This window comes from Geotrypetes seraphini, chromosome 13 (assembly GCF_902459505.1).
Source record: "Geotrypetes seraphini chromosome 13, aGeoSer1.1, whole genome shotgun sequence".
NCBI classification, from domain to species: domain Eukaryota; kingdom Metazoa; phylum Chordata; class Amphibia; order Gymnophiona; family Dermophiidae; genus Geotrypetes; species Geotrypetes seraphini.
The window spans coordinates 33,718,168-33,733,574 of NC_047096.1; the positions used below are offsets into that span (position 1 = coordinate 33,718,168).

At 43.1% G+C, this 15,407-nt stretch overlaps 1 protein-coding gene across 9 annotated transcripts in view; it reads right to left on the minus strand.

The window, feature by feature from the left end:
- DIXDC1 (DIX domain containing 1) overlaps positions 1 to 15,407 on the minus strand; it is a 178,698-nt gene that overhangs the window by 146,755 nt on the left and 16,536 nt on the right. For 4 of the 9 annotated variants that reach the window (XM_033917360.1, XM_033917359.1, XM_033917355.1 and 1 more), the window contains exon 1: positions 11,481 to 11,577. The exons of 3 other annotated variants lie outside the window; for them this stretch is intronic. In XM_033917360.1, the coding sequence (XP_033773251.1) occupies positions 11,481 to 11,543 (63 nt within the window). In that variant the 5' untranslated portion in view covers positions 11,544 to 11,577. 2 more of the 9 variants (XM_033917354.1, XM_033917361.1) reach the window with 2 other exon arrangements.

Consider the following 15,407-nt stretch of genomic DNA (forward strand, 5'->3'; position numbering starts at 1 on the left):
TGGTACACTGAGGAAGAGGAGAGGTGTGGGTGCCAGCTGTATACAGGACGTGCCTCTCACAAGGAGAGGCACATCCGGTAAGCAATTTCCCGACGCCGGCACCTCTTCTCTCTGCCGGCCCTTCTCTCGGCGAAGGCCCATTTGAAGGGCCTTTGCGCATGCGCTGATGTTGGCGCACTGACGCCAGCGCACTTCTGGGTGTCTCGAGCCAGGGACACTAGGTTTAGTGTGGCCTGGCTCGAAAAAGTTTGCGGGACACTGGTTTAAGGGGTGAAGAACTTTTGTGAACGAAAGAGAAGCGGGATTTGGGTGTGATAGTATGTGATGATCTTAAGCTGGCCAAACAGGTTGAAAAAGTGATAGCAAAAGCTAGAAGGATGTTTGGGTGCATAAGAAGAGGTATGGCCAATAGGAAAAGGGTGATATTGATGGCCTCCATATAAGACTGTGGTGACACTTCATTTAAAATATTGTGTACAATTCTGGAGACCACACATTCAAAATGATACAAATAGAATGGAGTTGGTCCAGAGAAAGGCTACTAAAATGATCGGTGGTCTTCATCATAAGGCATCATAATGATCTCAATATGTGTATTGTGGAGGAAAGGCGGGAGAGGAGAGATATGACAGAGACGTTTTAATACCTTTGTGGCATAAATAGGCATGAGGCCAGTCTCTTTCAATTGAAAAGAAACTCCAGAGTGAGATGGCATGGGATGAAGTTAAGAGGCGATAGGCTCAGGTATAATCTAAGGAAATAGCTTTTTACAGAATGGGTGGTAGATGCATGGACTAATCTCCTGGATGAGGTGGAAGAGACAAAGACAGTGAATTCAAGAAAGCATGGGATAGGTACATGGGATCTCTTATGGAGGAGGAGGAAATAGTGGATGCTGTGGATGGGTAGACTGAATGGTCCATTTGGCTTTTATCTGTCATCATGTTTCTATGTTTTTGAGATTTGCATGTAGGCACTTCCGGGGGCATAATATCAGCAGAGCTAAGATAGAGAGGTGCAATGTACACACATATACTACAGTCTCAATTATCTGACGTAAGCTGTTTTGATAATCCACCGCTAAAATACATGCAAGCTAAACCGTCAGGAACCGGTTTAGCAACCGCGTTAAAGGCAACTTTAAGTTTTGAGAATCTGGCCCTCAGTTGCTCAGTCTCTCAGTTTTAACTGCTCCATCTGCTCGGTCACACACAAAACTCCACTATTTATCATGCTTAAGAGCAACACACTTTCAACTCACCTAAAATACTCAGAGGACACAGAGGACATGCACACATTTATACTTGCCCTGGTGCAGGTGCAAAAGGATTTGTGCATTACTGGGGATAGTTCTTGGTGCCAATGAGATACGGTAGGTACCTTTTTGAACTTTTCACGAAAGTGGCCTCTTATAAAATCAATTCCTGCCAGAACTGTGCAGTCTGAAGCACCTAGACTTCGAGACCAGGATAAGAAATTTAATTGTTCCTTTTCTCCTGCCAAAAATACTAACAATTCCTGGCCTACACACTGTAACTATATGGGAACACACTGATAGTGCCACGGTACTGGCACATATTACATGAGCGCACTGTTAAAGGAATGTTTTTCTCCTGTGTGCACAGTGATATCTCACCACAAACAGTGTGTCATTCTATGGTTTAAAAAATGATTTTCAGATTAACAGAGTTTCCTTTGTACTAAAGATCTGGGGTCAATTGCTGCATTTTCTACTAACCTCTGACCTTCCAGATGATTCTCATCCCTCCTGTAAGATGTGCAGGGAGTATGTCCTACAAAAAGGAAGGTGGTGTGGCCTGTTCCTGTTGCGGCGGCAGTGGCAGGGGTGGGTGGGAATGGAGTGTGTCAGGTGGCAGGGTCGGCTTCGGCAGTGGGTCAGGGAGAGATTGGCAGTGGTGGCTTCAGTGGAGGGGGCAGGCAGGGAGAGAGGAAGAAAAAGTTGGATTCATTGAGGGACACATAGAGATGTTGGTTGGGGAATGGAATGAGGTCTGGAGGAGAGGAAGCATGCAGGAGATAGAAAGAAGGGAAGAAATATTGGATGCATAGTCAGAAGGAAGTGCAACCAGAGACTCATGAAATCACCAAACAACAAAGGTAGGAAAAATTATTTTATTTTCAATTTAGTGATCAAAATGTGTCAGTTTTGAGAATTTATATCTGCTGTCTATATTTTGCACTATATTTGTCTATTTTTCTATAGTTGTTACTGAGGTGACATTGCATATTTTAAAGTCTCTGCCTTGACCTCTTTGAAACCCCCCCAAATATAATGATAATTAACATTTTTTCTGCATACAGTGTGCTTTGTGTTTTTATAATTTTGTGGTTACCATTATGTATTAATAAGATTATATTGTGTGTATATGACAAATGGATGGAAGAAATTGCATTACAATTAGTACTATTATTATGGGGTTGGAGTCATGGGCTGGGTTTGGGCAGGTCTGGGGTGGAGCTTGGGCAGGGGTACTCAGTTGGCATTTGTTAGGCTTAGGGGGGTACTTTGCTTGAAAATGTTGAGAAACACTGCTTTAGATGAGGAGACAGCTCCCCAAACACAGAGATGAAAACAGTTTTTTATTGTATTAGACTGGAAACCCATGTGGAGTACTGGGGTCTGAGTGCTGACACACAGGGTCCTATGCGGACTACTGCTACAGCTGCCTTCTTGCTCTGGATAAGGGGGGAAAGAGGAAGTGGATGAGAAGGGAGAGGAACAAAAGTCTACTATTATATTTTCATCATCTGTGGTGATGTGAATTAAGTGATAAAATAGGCTAATGGATAAAAATTTGGGAAGCACTTCCCTATTTAATCCTATAATTGCTACTTATCATTTCTATAGCGTTACTAGACATACGCACTGCTATACATGTAAGACACAATTCCTGTTCAACAGAGTGTACAATCTAATTAAAACAGAAAATATGACCCTGAACTCCTCCATTTCTATTTACCCACAACCCTGACACAAACACACAAAGCTGTGTTAAAATACCGCATATAAAGAGATGCCAATACTGTCACTCTCATACTCAAGAGGGAAACCGTAATAGCTATTTCTGTGTGCAGAATGAATTTTATCTATGTAAATCAGCTGCCTAAAAAAATACCTACCCTCAATGTGGCTAAGAGGGTGGAGCATGTGCTCATAAAAGTTGTGGATTTCTGCAATACCCAGACTGCAGATTGTGATTGAACACCTAGCACAGGGGTGTCCAATGTCGGTCCTCGAGGGCCGCAATCCAGTCGGGTTTTCAGGATTTCCCCAATGAATATGCATTGATAGCAGTGCATGCACATAGATCTCATGCATATTCATTGGGGAAATCCTGAAAACCCGACTGGATTGCGGCCCTCGAGGACCGACATTGGACACCCCTGACCTAGCATATGGAATCTGGAAGGAATGCATTCTTAAAGCTGCAAAATTTTTACCTACAAAGAAAGCAGCTGCATCAGGCAAAAAATGCTTCAAAATAAACATATGCATGTACCTTCTCTTTGAAAATTGCTGCAAAGTGGGGGAAAAATATACTCTGTAGGCCAGGGCTGCCCAAGTCCTGTCCTCGAGATCTACTGGCAGGCCAGGTTTTCTGGATATCCACAATGAACATACATGAGAGAGATTTGCATACCAAGAAGGCAGTGCAGTCAAATCTCTCTCATGCATATTCATTGTGGATATCCAGAAAACCTGGTCTGCCAGTAGATCTCGAGGACCGGACTTGTGCAGCTCTGCTGTAGGCAGTTTAAAAATCACCCCTAATGGCCAACCACTATTTCAATTTTGAAGACTTATTTTATGAAGAGACATTCAAAAGTATAAAAGTGTTATTGAAAAAAGCACAAAAAAGTAAGGCAGAAGATACATTTGAATAAAGGAGGAGAACTGAAAATAAGTCTAAAAGAAGAAGCAAGAGTACATGCAAATGAACATTCATGAGATGTATTTGCATACAACCCCTTTGAATTAAGGGAAGATTAGGTATTTACCTTGATAATCTTCTTTCTGTTAACATAGCATACGAGTCTCCCAATTCGCAAGCTGTTGCAGAAAGAATCAATACTTTTTCTTCAGCTCCACCTCCTTCCTCAGTGGGCAGTACTACCCTCTTTAGTTTGTACCAAAGCATTTGATTATCACTAAAATAAGAAACATAAAAAGGAAGAGTACGGGGAACTTCCCTGACAAGACATTTCTGTTCTACTCTGTAACAAATATCGGGGTCCTTTTACTAAGGCGCGCTAGCCGATTTATCGCATGCTAAATACTAACGCGTCCATTATATTCTATGTACGTGTTAGTGTTTAACGCACGCTAAATCGGCTAGCGCGCCTTAGTAAAAGAGGGGGATAATGAACAATGTTAATCAAAACAAAACATATAAAACAAGGTAGAACAGCCAAGCCACCTGAGTGTAACCAGCACTAACATTTATGGAGTTTGTATACTCTCAATTGCATTTGTAACGATACCATAGTATTCTTTTCATAATACCCGACTGGTATGAGAAGATCTCCAGTTCTGGACAGACATGCTTGTCTGAACCACTAAGCAGGCTAATAATCATACTGACAAGGTGGGGCTTCAGGACATGTATGCTGAGTTAACAGAAAGAAGATTATCAAGGTAAATACATAATCTTCCCTTCTGTTACAAAAAGCATATGAGTCCTGATGTGGGACGTTTGAAATCAGTCCCTAAAATCTAAGGTCGGACAGATGAGCTTGCTTTTTACACTGAGGACCCAAAAGCGGCGTCTTTTGTGCTGCTATATAGGCTCTATAAAACTTAGTAAAGGTATGAAGTGTGGACCACTTTCGCCACTGCCTTTTCTCCCTCCAACTTGAACAGGACTCTGATCAACCAATCGTCCAAGTACAGATGCACCTGCCTTGCAGAAATGCACTGCTACAGCCACCATCATCTCCGTGAATGTGCGTGGTGCTGTAACCAAAGGGGAGTGCAGAGAACTGAAAATGTCTCCTAGACATGGAACCTGAGATACTTTCTGTGCTTGGGGAAAACGGAAATATTCAGATAGGTCTCCATTAAATCTAGGGAGGCTAAGAATTCCCCTGGAGATACCACCACAGTGACAGACTGAATGATCTCCATGCAGAACCGCAGCACTTTTAGTGCTACATTAACTGACTTCAGATCCAGGTTTGATATTCAGTCGTCTGAGTCTTTCTTAGAAACTATGAAGTATATAGAGTATCTGCCTAAGTCGATCCTTCAGGAGGCACAGGCTCTATGGCTCAAATGTCTAAGAGCCTTGTCACCGTCACCCGGAATTTGACTGCTTTCTCTAGCCTCCTGGCCGTAGAGTTCACAAATAGATCTGGGAGCAGGTGATAGAATTTAAGCTTGTAACCTTGTTGACTGATGTCCAGCATCCAGAGGTCTGAGCAAATCGGCTCCCAAGCCTCCCCATAAGCTGACAACCTACCGCCTATCTGCAGAGGCAGGCCAACTGACCTGGTATCATTGGGATTTCTTGGAAGCTGCTGTGGTGCGAGAACCAGAGGTCACCTAGTGCTTCCATAGCTCTGTCTAGATCTTACCATGTATGTCCTTTCTTTACTATAAAAATGGATTTCATCCCCTCTTTCCTTTTGTTTATATTATAATTAATTAAGTGTATGTAATGTTTTTGTCTCCTTATGTATGCATATTTTATTGTACATCGCTTAGAAATCAGATTAAGCGATTGAACAAATCAATTAATAAACTTGAAACTTGATATGATCTCTGAGCAGAGGCTCTTTCCGAATACTGATAAAATCACCGACAGTCTCAAAAAGCAGCTCAACCTGACCCTCTAGGGGCTCAAGGTCTGCTGTCAGGTAAAGCTTTAGGGTCATGATCTGCCACACTGGCCATAAGGTTGTCTAATCCCTTACCAAACAGCATTTGCCCCTTAAAAGTAAACCTGCTTAATGTTGCCTTGGAAGCTGAATCTCCTGCCCATTGCCTGATCCGGAGCATTCTACGAGCGGAGATTGAATAAGAAGAAACTTTGCTCATGACTCTGATTATATCATATAGAGCATCTACTACATAATCAACCTCTGCCATTACCAGCTGGGGGCAAACGTTATGGTCCAATGAGGGAGTTCAAGACATTCTAGTATGGCAAGCACGTGCCATGAATGAGGCCACAGAAGCTGTCTTGATTCCCAAGACTAAGGCCTTGAACTGTCTTTTCAGGACCATATCTACCCTGCAATCCTGTGCATCCTTTAAAATTACACCTCCTTCATAAGGTAGGGAAGTACACTTGGTAACCTGTGCTACCAAGGAATCTACTTTAGACTAAATAAATAACTGTTGAAGTTCAGGAGCCATGGGATACAGCTTGGACATAGTCCTAGCAACCTACAAGAAGCCCTCCAGAGTCTTCCAATGCTCCATGACTAGCAAAGTAATCCTCCAACCGGTTCCCCCAACCCAACTTGCATCCCTAGTAGTGGTGCCTACTCTGAAGTGCCCCACCCCTGAAGTATGAAACTCCCACCAACCTCCAACCTTCACAAAAGTTCCCACCGAGATATACTGTAATAGTCCTTGGTGTGTAGTGTACTGGGCAGAAGCAAGGGCCAGTCATTTCTGCCCTCATTGGTGCTGTAATCCCAAATGGTGCCAATGAACCCTAGCAGCAGTCTCACAGGGTTGTATGAAACCGACAACAGATCATCTCACAGATTAAAATGACAAATCAAGCATAATATTCCCAAGCCCTCAAATAACATCAGCATCAAAAATATAAACAACTAGCTGATGCCCCGGCGTTGCACGGGTATTTAATTATAGCAATAACACCGTAAATGGATTCAAATAAAGATACTTTATAGTGGTGAATGAAATTATTTTTTTATAGCTTTATAAAAAGTACAATATTCAAATTATAATGTGAAATATTTGACAAAATGAATACAATACAACTAACACAAAACTTGATTATAAACAACATTTTTAGTTTCACCTCCAGGAGCAAGAACATATAAATTCTTGGGTGAACCCACCCTTGAGCAAGCAACATAGAGTTGTCCATGGGAAAAACAGGGGAATCTTAAAAACACTCCACAGTATGTAATAGTCTGTCCCTGTGATTTGTTGATTGTGATAGAGAATGCAAGTCTCACTGGAATTTGCAATCTCTTAAACTGAAAAGGAAGATGTGTTGCAAGTTTCGTTCAAATCGGGCAAGCCGTTTTTGCGTTGGCAGCTTTTTACATTTTTTCCATTGACATGAATGGGTGAAATCTGATTTTCAGTTTGTAGCTCCGCCCACGTGTGCAAGTGGGCCGCGAGACCCCCAAAACATATCAACCCCAGGTAGTGAGGGATCTGCATACCAAGTTTCGTTCAAATCGGGCAAGCCGTTTTTGCGTTGGCAGCTTTTTACATTTTTTCCATTGACATGAATGGGTCAAATCTGATTTTCTGTTTGTAGCTCGGCCCACGTGTGGAGGTGGGCTGCGAGACCCCCAGAACATATCACCCCAGGTAGTGGGGGATCTGCATACCAAGTTTCGTTCAAATCGGGCAAGTCGTTTTTGCGTTGGCAGCTATTTACATTTTTTCCATTGACATGAATAGGTGAAATCAGATTTTCTGTTTGTAGCTCCGCCCACATGTGCAGGTGGGCTGCGAGACCCCCAGAACATATACCGCAGGTAGTGAGGGATCTGCATACCAAGTTTCGTTCAAATCGGGCAAGCCGTTTTTGCGTTGGCAGCTTTTTACATTTTTTCCATTGACATGAATGGGTGAAATCTGATTTTCAGTGTGTAGCTCCGCCAACGTGTGGAGGTGGGCCGCGAAACCCCCAGAACATATCAACCCCAGGTAGTGAGGGATCAGCATACCAAGTTTCGTTCAAATCGGGCAAGCCGTTTTTGCGTTGGCAGCTTTTTCCATTTTTTCCATTGACATGAATGGGTCAAATCTGATTTTCTGTTTGTAGCTCGGCCCACGTGTGGAGGTGGGCTGCGAGACCCCCAGAACATATCACCCCAGGTAGTGGGGGATCTGCATACCAAGTTTCGTTCAAATCGGGCAAGTCGTTTTTGCGTTGGCAGCTATTTACATTTTTTCCATTGACATGAATAGGTGAAATCAGATTTTCTGTTTGTAGCTCCGCCCACATGTGCAGGTGGGCTGCGAGACCCCCAGAACATATACCGCAGGTAGTGAGGGATCTGCATACCAAGTTTCGTTCAAATCGGGCAAGCCGTTTTTGCGTTGGCAGCTTTTTACATTTTTTCCATTGACATGAATGGGTGAAATCTGATTTTCAGTGTGTAGCTCCGCCCACGTGTGCAGGTGGGCCGCGAGACCCCCAGAACATATCACCCCAGGTAGTGAGGGATCAGCATACCAAGTTTCGTTCAAATCAGGCAAGCCGTTTTTGCGTTGGCAGCTTTTTACATTTTTTCCATTGACATGAATAGGTGAAATCTGATTTTCTGTTTGTAGCTCCGCCCACGTGTGGAGGTGGGCCGCGAGACCCCCAGAACATATCACCCCAGGTAGTGAGGGATCTGCATACCAAGTTTCGTTCAAATCGGGCAAGCCGTTTTTGCGTTGGCAGCTTTTTACATTTTTCCCATTGACATGAATAGGTGAAATCAGATTTTCTGTTTGTAGCTCCGCCCACGTGTGCAGGTGGGCCGCGAGACCCCCAGAACATATACCGCAGGTAGTGAGGGATCTGCATACCAAGTTTCTTTCAAATCGGGCAAGCCGTTTTTGCGTTGGCAGCTGTTTTACATTTTTTCCATTGACATGAATGGGTGAAATCTGATTTTGTTTGTAGCTCCGCCCATGTGTGCAGGTGGGCCGCGAGACCCCCAGAACATATCACTCCAGGTAGTGAGGGATCTGCATACCAAGTTTCGTTCAAATCGGGCAAGCCGTATTTGCGTTGGCAGCTTTTTACATTTTTTCCATTGACATGAATGGGTGAAATCTGATTTTCTGTTTGTAGCTCCGCCCACGTGTGCAGGTGGGCCGCGAGACCCCCAGAACATATCACCCCAGGTAGTGAGGGATCTGCATACCAAGTTTCGTTCAAATCGGTCCCACAGCTTTTTACATTTTTTCCATTGACGTGAATGAGTGAAATCTGATTTTATGTTTGTAGCTCCGCCCACGTGTGCAGGTGGGCCGCGAGACCCCCAGAACATATCATCCCAGGTAGTGAGGGATCTGCATACCAAGTTTTGTTCAAATCGGTCAAGCCGTTTTTGCGTGATCGCGGCACATACACACACACATACATACATACACACATACATACCTCCGATTTTATATATATAGATAGATTACTGTCACTTACCCCTCACTTAAGCTGAGAGATATTGCATTACAGATTACAAAATCAGGCCTTGATATAGGCAACTGCCACTGGTGCCAAATTTTGATAGGCCCTGGAATACTGATACCAAGTCTCCATCCTTAGCGTTTGTGTACCAGCCCTACAGCAGTAGCAGCAAACTAAATAAGAAAATGTAGTGTAGGGCCAGCAGTGTCCTCTCTCTCCCAAGGATTCTCATGGTAATGGAAAACCCATGCAGGAGATGCAAAGCTTGTCAGATTGTAAAGGAAAGCAGGCTCCATGCTGAATTTTCTCTTTGAGGAGCCAATACAGTAAAGTATGATAGGCTTTGCAAGCAGGTTTGTTCAGCTTTTGTGTGCATTTTTATATGTTACCCAGGGACATCCAATGTAAAAACTAGTTTTGTACGCAAGCTGTGTGCCAATCCTCAAGTAGACATCAGCACACAGTACATTTAAATCCATGGTAATGAAGCAATTAGTTTTTCAGCAAAAGAGCAGAAAAGTGTACAGAAGGCCAGAAGGCTGAGCACTGCTACACTGGGTTTTTAACACATCTGGAGTAAAGGTTAGCTCATTTTTCCAGGGTCAGTGCTTATAACTGTTTCTCTTTACCTCAATCATACAGGACCTGCAACTTTTTTTAGCTTCCTGGAAAGGAAGGCACAGAGGGGAAGTGTGCTGGAACAAGGAAAGGCTGGACTTGATAACTGCAAACACTGTGCATCAGCACTTCAGAGCTGCATGCAAATACATCTGAGCATGTGCTTGGAATGCTATACTGTGCATAGTTTCTACAATATTATTTCTGCACATGCACAGTGTATGCACACATGACTGAGGTGCCAATACCCACTTTTTGTAGGTGCAATTCCCACGATACTGTGTGCCAAATATAGCTGCCACTAGCGCAGACCCATGTGCACACGTGTTTGGCATTTTTGCATACAGTCCATTTGCATTCTATTTGCTTATTGCTCTAGGGAGCAGGGTTTTGTTTTGGGGGTTCTTTTTTTGGGGGGTGGGGGTGGGAGGGAGGGTTGTTGTTACTCATGTGCTTAAAAAAAAAACCTGCACTGAACTTTGCTTGTCCCTCTATGCAGCATAAAAAGTTTTAATAAACATAAACAGAGTCCTAACTTTGCTGTTACTGTTCTGGGATTAGCCCAGAAAAAAATGAAGGGAGGGAATGAGCAGCAGCAATTGGGGGACAGCAAAATGAAAGATCCCTTCTTCTCCTAATGCACATGTATAACAATGCCATTAATAAACACCTCCACCCACTATGCAATATCAGGAAAAATTACAAAAGGCATTCCCCTCTTCGCATCTTTAGGGAACATTTGCTAAACTAGATCAAATATTTGAAGATGTGAGGCTCTGATCTGAGCTTAACTTTATCCAACAAAGGGGGAAGTTTTCACCAGGACCAGTTCTGGATCTACAATTCCGCATGATTTAATGCTGACAGCTGTCGACAAGAAAACCCTGATAAATTTTACAGCGAACATTTTTTTTTTTTTTTTAACTAAAGCTCTACGGCTCCAGCACCTTTGTAGCTACTGGTACAGACGATGACAGATAATAACACCCGCAGTCTCCTGACCTTTGAGAATTGCTTTTCAACTCACTAAGGGAAATCGAACAAAAGAAAGCCTTCCCTGGATCGTTAAAATGTCCAGATTCGATTTTTTTTTATTTTTTTTTGCACCCACCTAGCCCCCCCCCCCCCCCCCCACGATTATCACTTCTTTAAAGTGAGTTAAGTTTGTTTCCGAGTCCTAAACGACTGGAGGACTACTTCCTTTTGCTATAAAACCGTGATATTTAATGATCTCTCTTACATACCTCCTCCATCACTCACAGATTCAAAACCGGAAACAGTGAAAAGTTGCCTTTTTCTCCCTCCAACTCCCTCAAAATCTTAAGCTTCAGGCTGCCCGTTTCTCCCCGGACACCTCCTTGCAATAATAAAGTACAGTACTCCACTTAATCAAGTGGCACGTTACAGGAAGACTTTAATGCACAACAATTAAATCCGCAGCTAGCTCTGTCGGCATCACGCGGGGACATGCAAACAGTCTGTGGCCGAGACGCTTGCATTTACCTCGGGCAAGCCTTCCTGCAGGATTTCCAGCACATTTCCTCTGTCCAAACAGGCAAGCATCATTTGAAACTCCGCAAAAGACCAGCCAGGTCCAAAATGTGTGCGTCTCCCCCCCACCGCCAGGTCCAAAATGTGTGCGTCTCCCCCCCACCCCCACCCCGCCCCTCTTACACGAGGTAAACCTCCGCCTGGTCAAAGCCAAGCGTTTAATCGTTGAGAAGGCTGTCTCATCCCGCCTCCTCCCCCCCCCCTAAGAGACGCGCTGTCCCGTTATCCGAAAGAGGAGCCTTGCAGACGCGAAGGCGGCACTGAGCATGCTCAGAAAGCATCTCTCCGCGGCGCACCAGCCTCCTGGATGTCATGTAACCAGAGCAACAGCTCGGCTTACATACAGGATGGAAAGACGGGAGGGATCCGCGTTTTCCTTTGCCTTCCCTTAGCCCCCCCCCCACCCCCTTCCATTAAAGTGAGGCGATAGTCGTGGGAGAAGTGTCATATCAGTCCTATGCACTAATATATTGATTTTCTTTTAGGAGAACAGCAATGAAATGTCTTGCAATACAACTACATACAGTATACACACATCACAACTGAGCCAATGGTTCTTCTCTCTGACTCTGCAGGAGTTTAATAACTGTTCTAAATGAGCTGAAGTCTTGCAATACATGTATGTATAGTATTTTGTACTAAAGTTTTTGAGTTGTGGAACGAATCGTCTGTTTCCATTATTTCTTATGTGGAAAGTCGCTTTGATATATGAGTGTTTTAACATAACATAGTAGATGACGGCAGATAAAGACTCAAATGGTCCATCCAGTCTGCCCAACCTGATTCAATTTTAATTTTTTTTTTTCTTCTTAGCTATTTCTGGGCAAGAATCCAAAGCTTTACCAGGTACTGTGCTTGGGTTCCAACTGCCGAAATCTCTGTTAAGACTTACTCCAGCCCATCTACACCCTCCCAGGCATTGAAGCCCTCCCCTGCCCATCCTCCACCAAACGGCCATACACAGACACAGACCGTGCAAGTCTGCCCAGTAACTGGCCTAATTCAATATTTAATATTATTTTCTGATTCTAAATCTTCTGTGTTCATGGGCTAGCCATTTGGATTACAAGCATGTTTTTGGAACGAATTATGCTCATAAACCAAGGTTTTAATGTATTTTGTATTCTAGTTTTTGGGTTGTGGACAGAATCATTTGCGTTTCCATTATTTCCTATGGGAAAATTTGCTTTGATATGCTCGTAGACCAAGGTTTGACTGTTTATATAATACATTAGCTATTTCTCTCTAAATTCCCTGGACTCTGCTTAGGGTGAAAGGCAGAAGACTAGCAATATTGGCAGTGGCATAGCAAGGGTGAATGGCACCAAGGGTGGCGATGAAACTTCCAATTGCCAATTTTGTGGGAGCCACTGCAAAATACTTCGATTGTTTTTTGATTAATGTGTTTATCATTCACTCTTTATGAGGACCCGATGGGGTATCAGACAACCCAACAAACGATATAGCTTGAAGGGAAAATTTCTTCATTTGCCCCACGGTACCTCCTCCTCCATACTTCTTATGTTTTAATGTTATATTTATATTTTTATAAGGTCTTTTTTTTCTTCAATTGTATTTTTTAATTCATTCTCATATATAAGTCTTCTCTATAGCAATTAGCTTATCATTTCAAATGCTTTTAGCTTCTGAATGAGAGTTACTTAGCTTTCGGCCTTGATGTCATTCCCCTGAACGCCAACGCGTTTCGAATATCTTTGTCAAGACGACATGGGGAAGTTATATTTGAATTAATCGACATACACAGCGTACCGCCAACCGGCTAGAAACAGCAAGCTTCCCCATGTCGTCTTGACAAAGATATTCGAAACGCGTTGGTGTTCAGGGGAATGACATCAAGGCCGAAAGCTAAGTAACTCTCATTCAGAAGCTAAAAGCATTTGAAATGATAAGCTAATTGCTATAGAGAAGACTTATATATGAGAATGAATTAAAAAATACAATTGAAGAAAAAAAAGACCTTATAAAAATATAAATATAACATTAAAACATAAGAAGTATGGAGGAGGAGGTACCGTGGGGCAAATGAAGAAATTTTCCCTTCAAGCTATATCGTTTGTTGGGTTGTCTGATACCCCATCGGGTCCTCATAAAGAGTGAATGATAAACACATTAATCAAAAAACAATCGAAGTATTTTGCAGTGACTCTGTGATTTATTTGGTGTTGAGATATTGACGTTACTATTATAGATTACTTGTTTCAATTTTGTGGGAGGCCATGGCCTCTGTGTCCCATCTCCTCCCCCCCCCCTGTTCCGTCACCCATGCCTAGCTAGACCCCAAGTAGTAACACAGATTTTATGCTGCTTATCCTAGGAATAAGGAGTGGACGTCCCCATCTCAATAATAGCCTATGGACTTGTCTTTCAGGAAATTAGTTAAACCATTTTTAAACTCTGCTAAGCCAACTGATTTCACCACATTTTCTGACAATGAATTCCAGAGTTTAATTACACATGTGAAGAAATATTTTCTCCACTCTGTTTTAAATCTACTTAGTAGTTTCATTGAACGCACCTAGTCCAACCATAAGAACATAAGAAAAACCTTACTGGGTCAGACCAAAGATCCATCAAGCCCAGTAGCCCATTCTCATGGTGGCCAATCCAGGTCACTAGTGCCTGGCCATAACCCAAAGAGTAGCAATATTCCATGCTACCGATCCAAGGCACGCAGTGGCTTACCCCATGTCTCAATAACAAACTATGGACTTTTCCTCCAGGAAATTGTCCAAACCCTTCTTAAAACCAGCTACGCTATCCGCTCTTACTACAACCTCTGGCAATGCGATCCAGAATTTAACTATTCTCTGAGTGAAAAAATATTTCCTCCTATTGGTTTTAAAAGTATTTCCCTGTAACTTCATCGAGCATCCCCTAGTTTTTGTAATTTTTGACTTAGTGAAAAATCGATCCACTCATACCTGTTCTACTCCACTCAGGATTTTTTAGACTTCAAAACCTTTTTAGTCTTTCCTCATACAAGAGGATTTCCTTCCCCTTTATCATCTTAGTCGCTCTTCTTTGAACCTTTTCTAGTGCTGCTATATCTTTATTGAGATAAGGAGACCAGAATTGAAAGCAATACTCCAGGTGAGGTCGCACCATGGAGCAATACAGAGGCATTATAACATTCTTAGTTTTGTCACCCATCCCTTTTTTAATAATTCCTAGCATCGTTTGCTTTTTTTAGCCGCTGCCGCACACTTCGGTGGAAGTTTCATTGTATTGACTACAATGACATTTATATTTTTCTTAGGCGCTAACCTCCAAGGTAGACCCTAGCATCTGGTAACTGTGATTTGGGTTATTCTTCCCAATGTGCCTCACTTTGCATTTGTCCACATTAAATTTCATCTGCCAGTTAGACGCCCAGTCTTCCAATTTCCTAAGGTCTGCCTGCAATTTTTCACAATCTGCATGCGTTTTAACAACTTTGAAGAGCTTAGCGTCATCTGAAAATTTAATCCTCACTCATCGTTCCAATTTCCGGATCTTTATTCCCCCCTACCCATCCCATCCAGCAAGACAATCTGGCTGCTTGGCTGCTCACTCGCTAGGCAAGTGTTCCACTGGGTTTCCCCCCAGCCACCAGACCAACTCATGACCAGACCTTCCTGTCCGTCCTTCTTCACTCAGAAACGCGGTTCCTCTCACCCCCTCTGGCTCTGCACAGGTGTTCCCCTGTTCTGCTCCTGAGGAAAAGGTTTACTCTCCCCCTCTCCCAGAGCTCTCCCCTTGACCTCTGCTCTGTTAGCAGTGGCCACCTTGATTCCTCAGCCCCTGGTTATTGTGCTGGATAGGATACCCCCTCACCTCATAGATCCTGGAGGGGGTTCAGGCCACCAAATACCTTGTGCT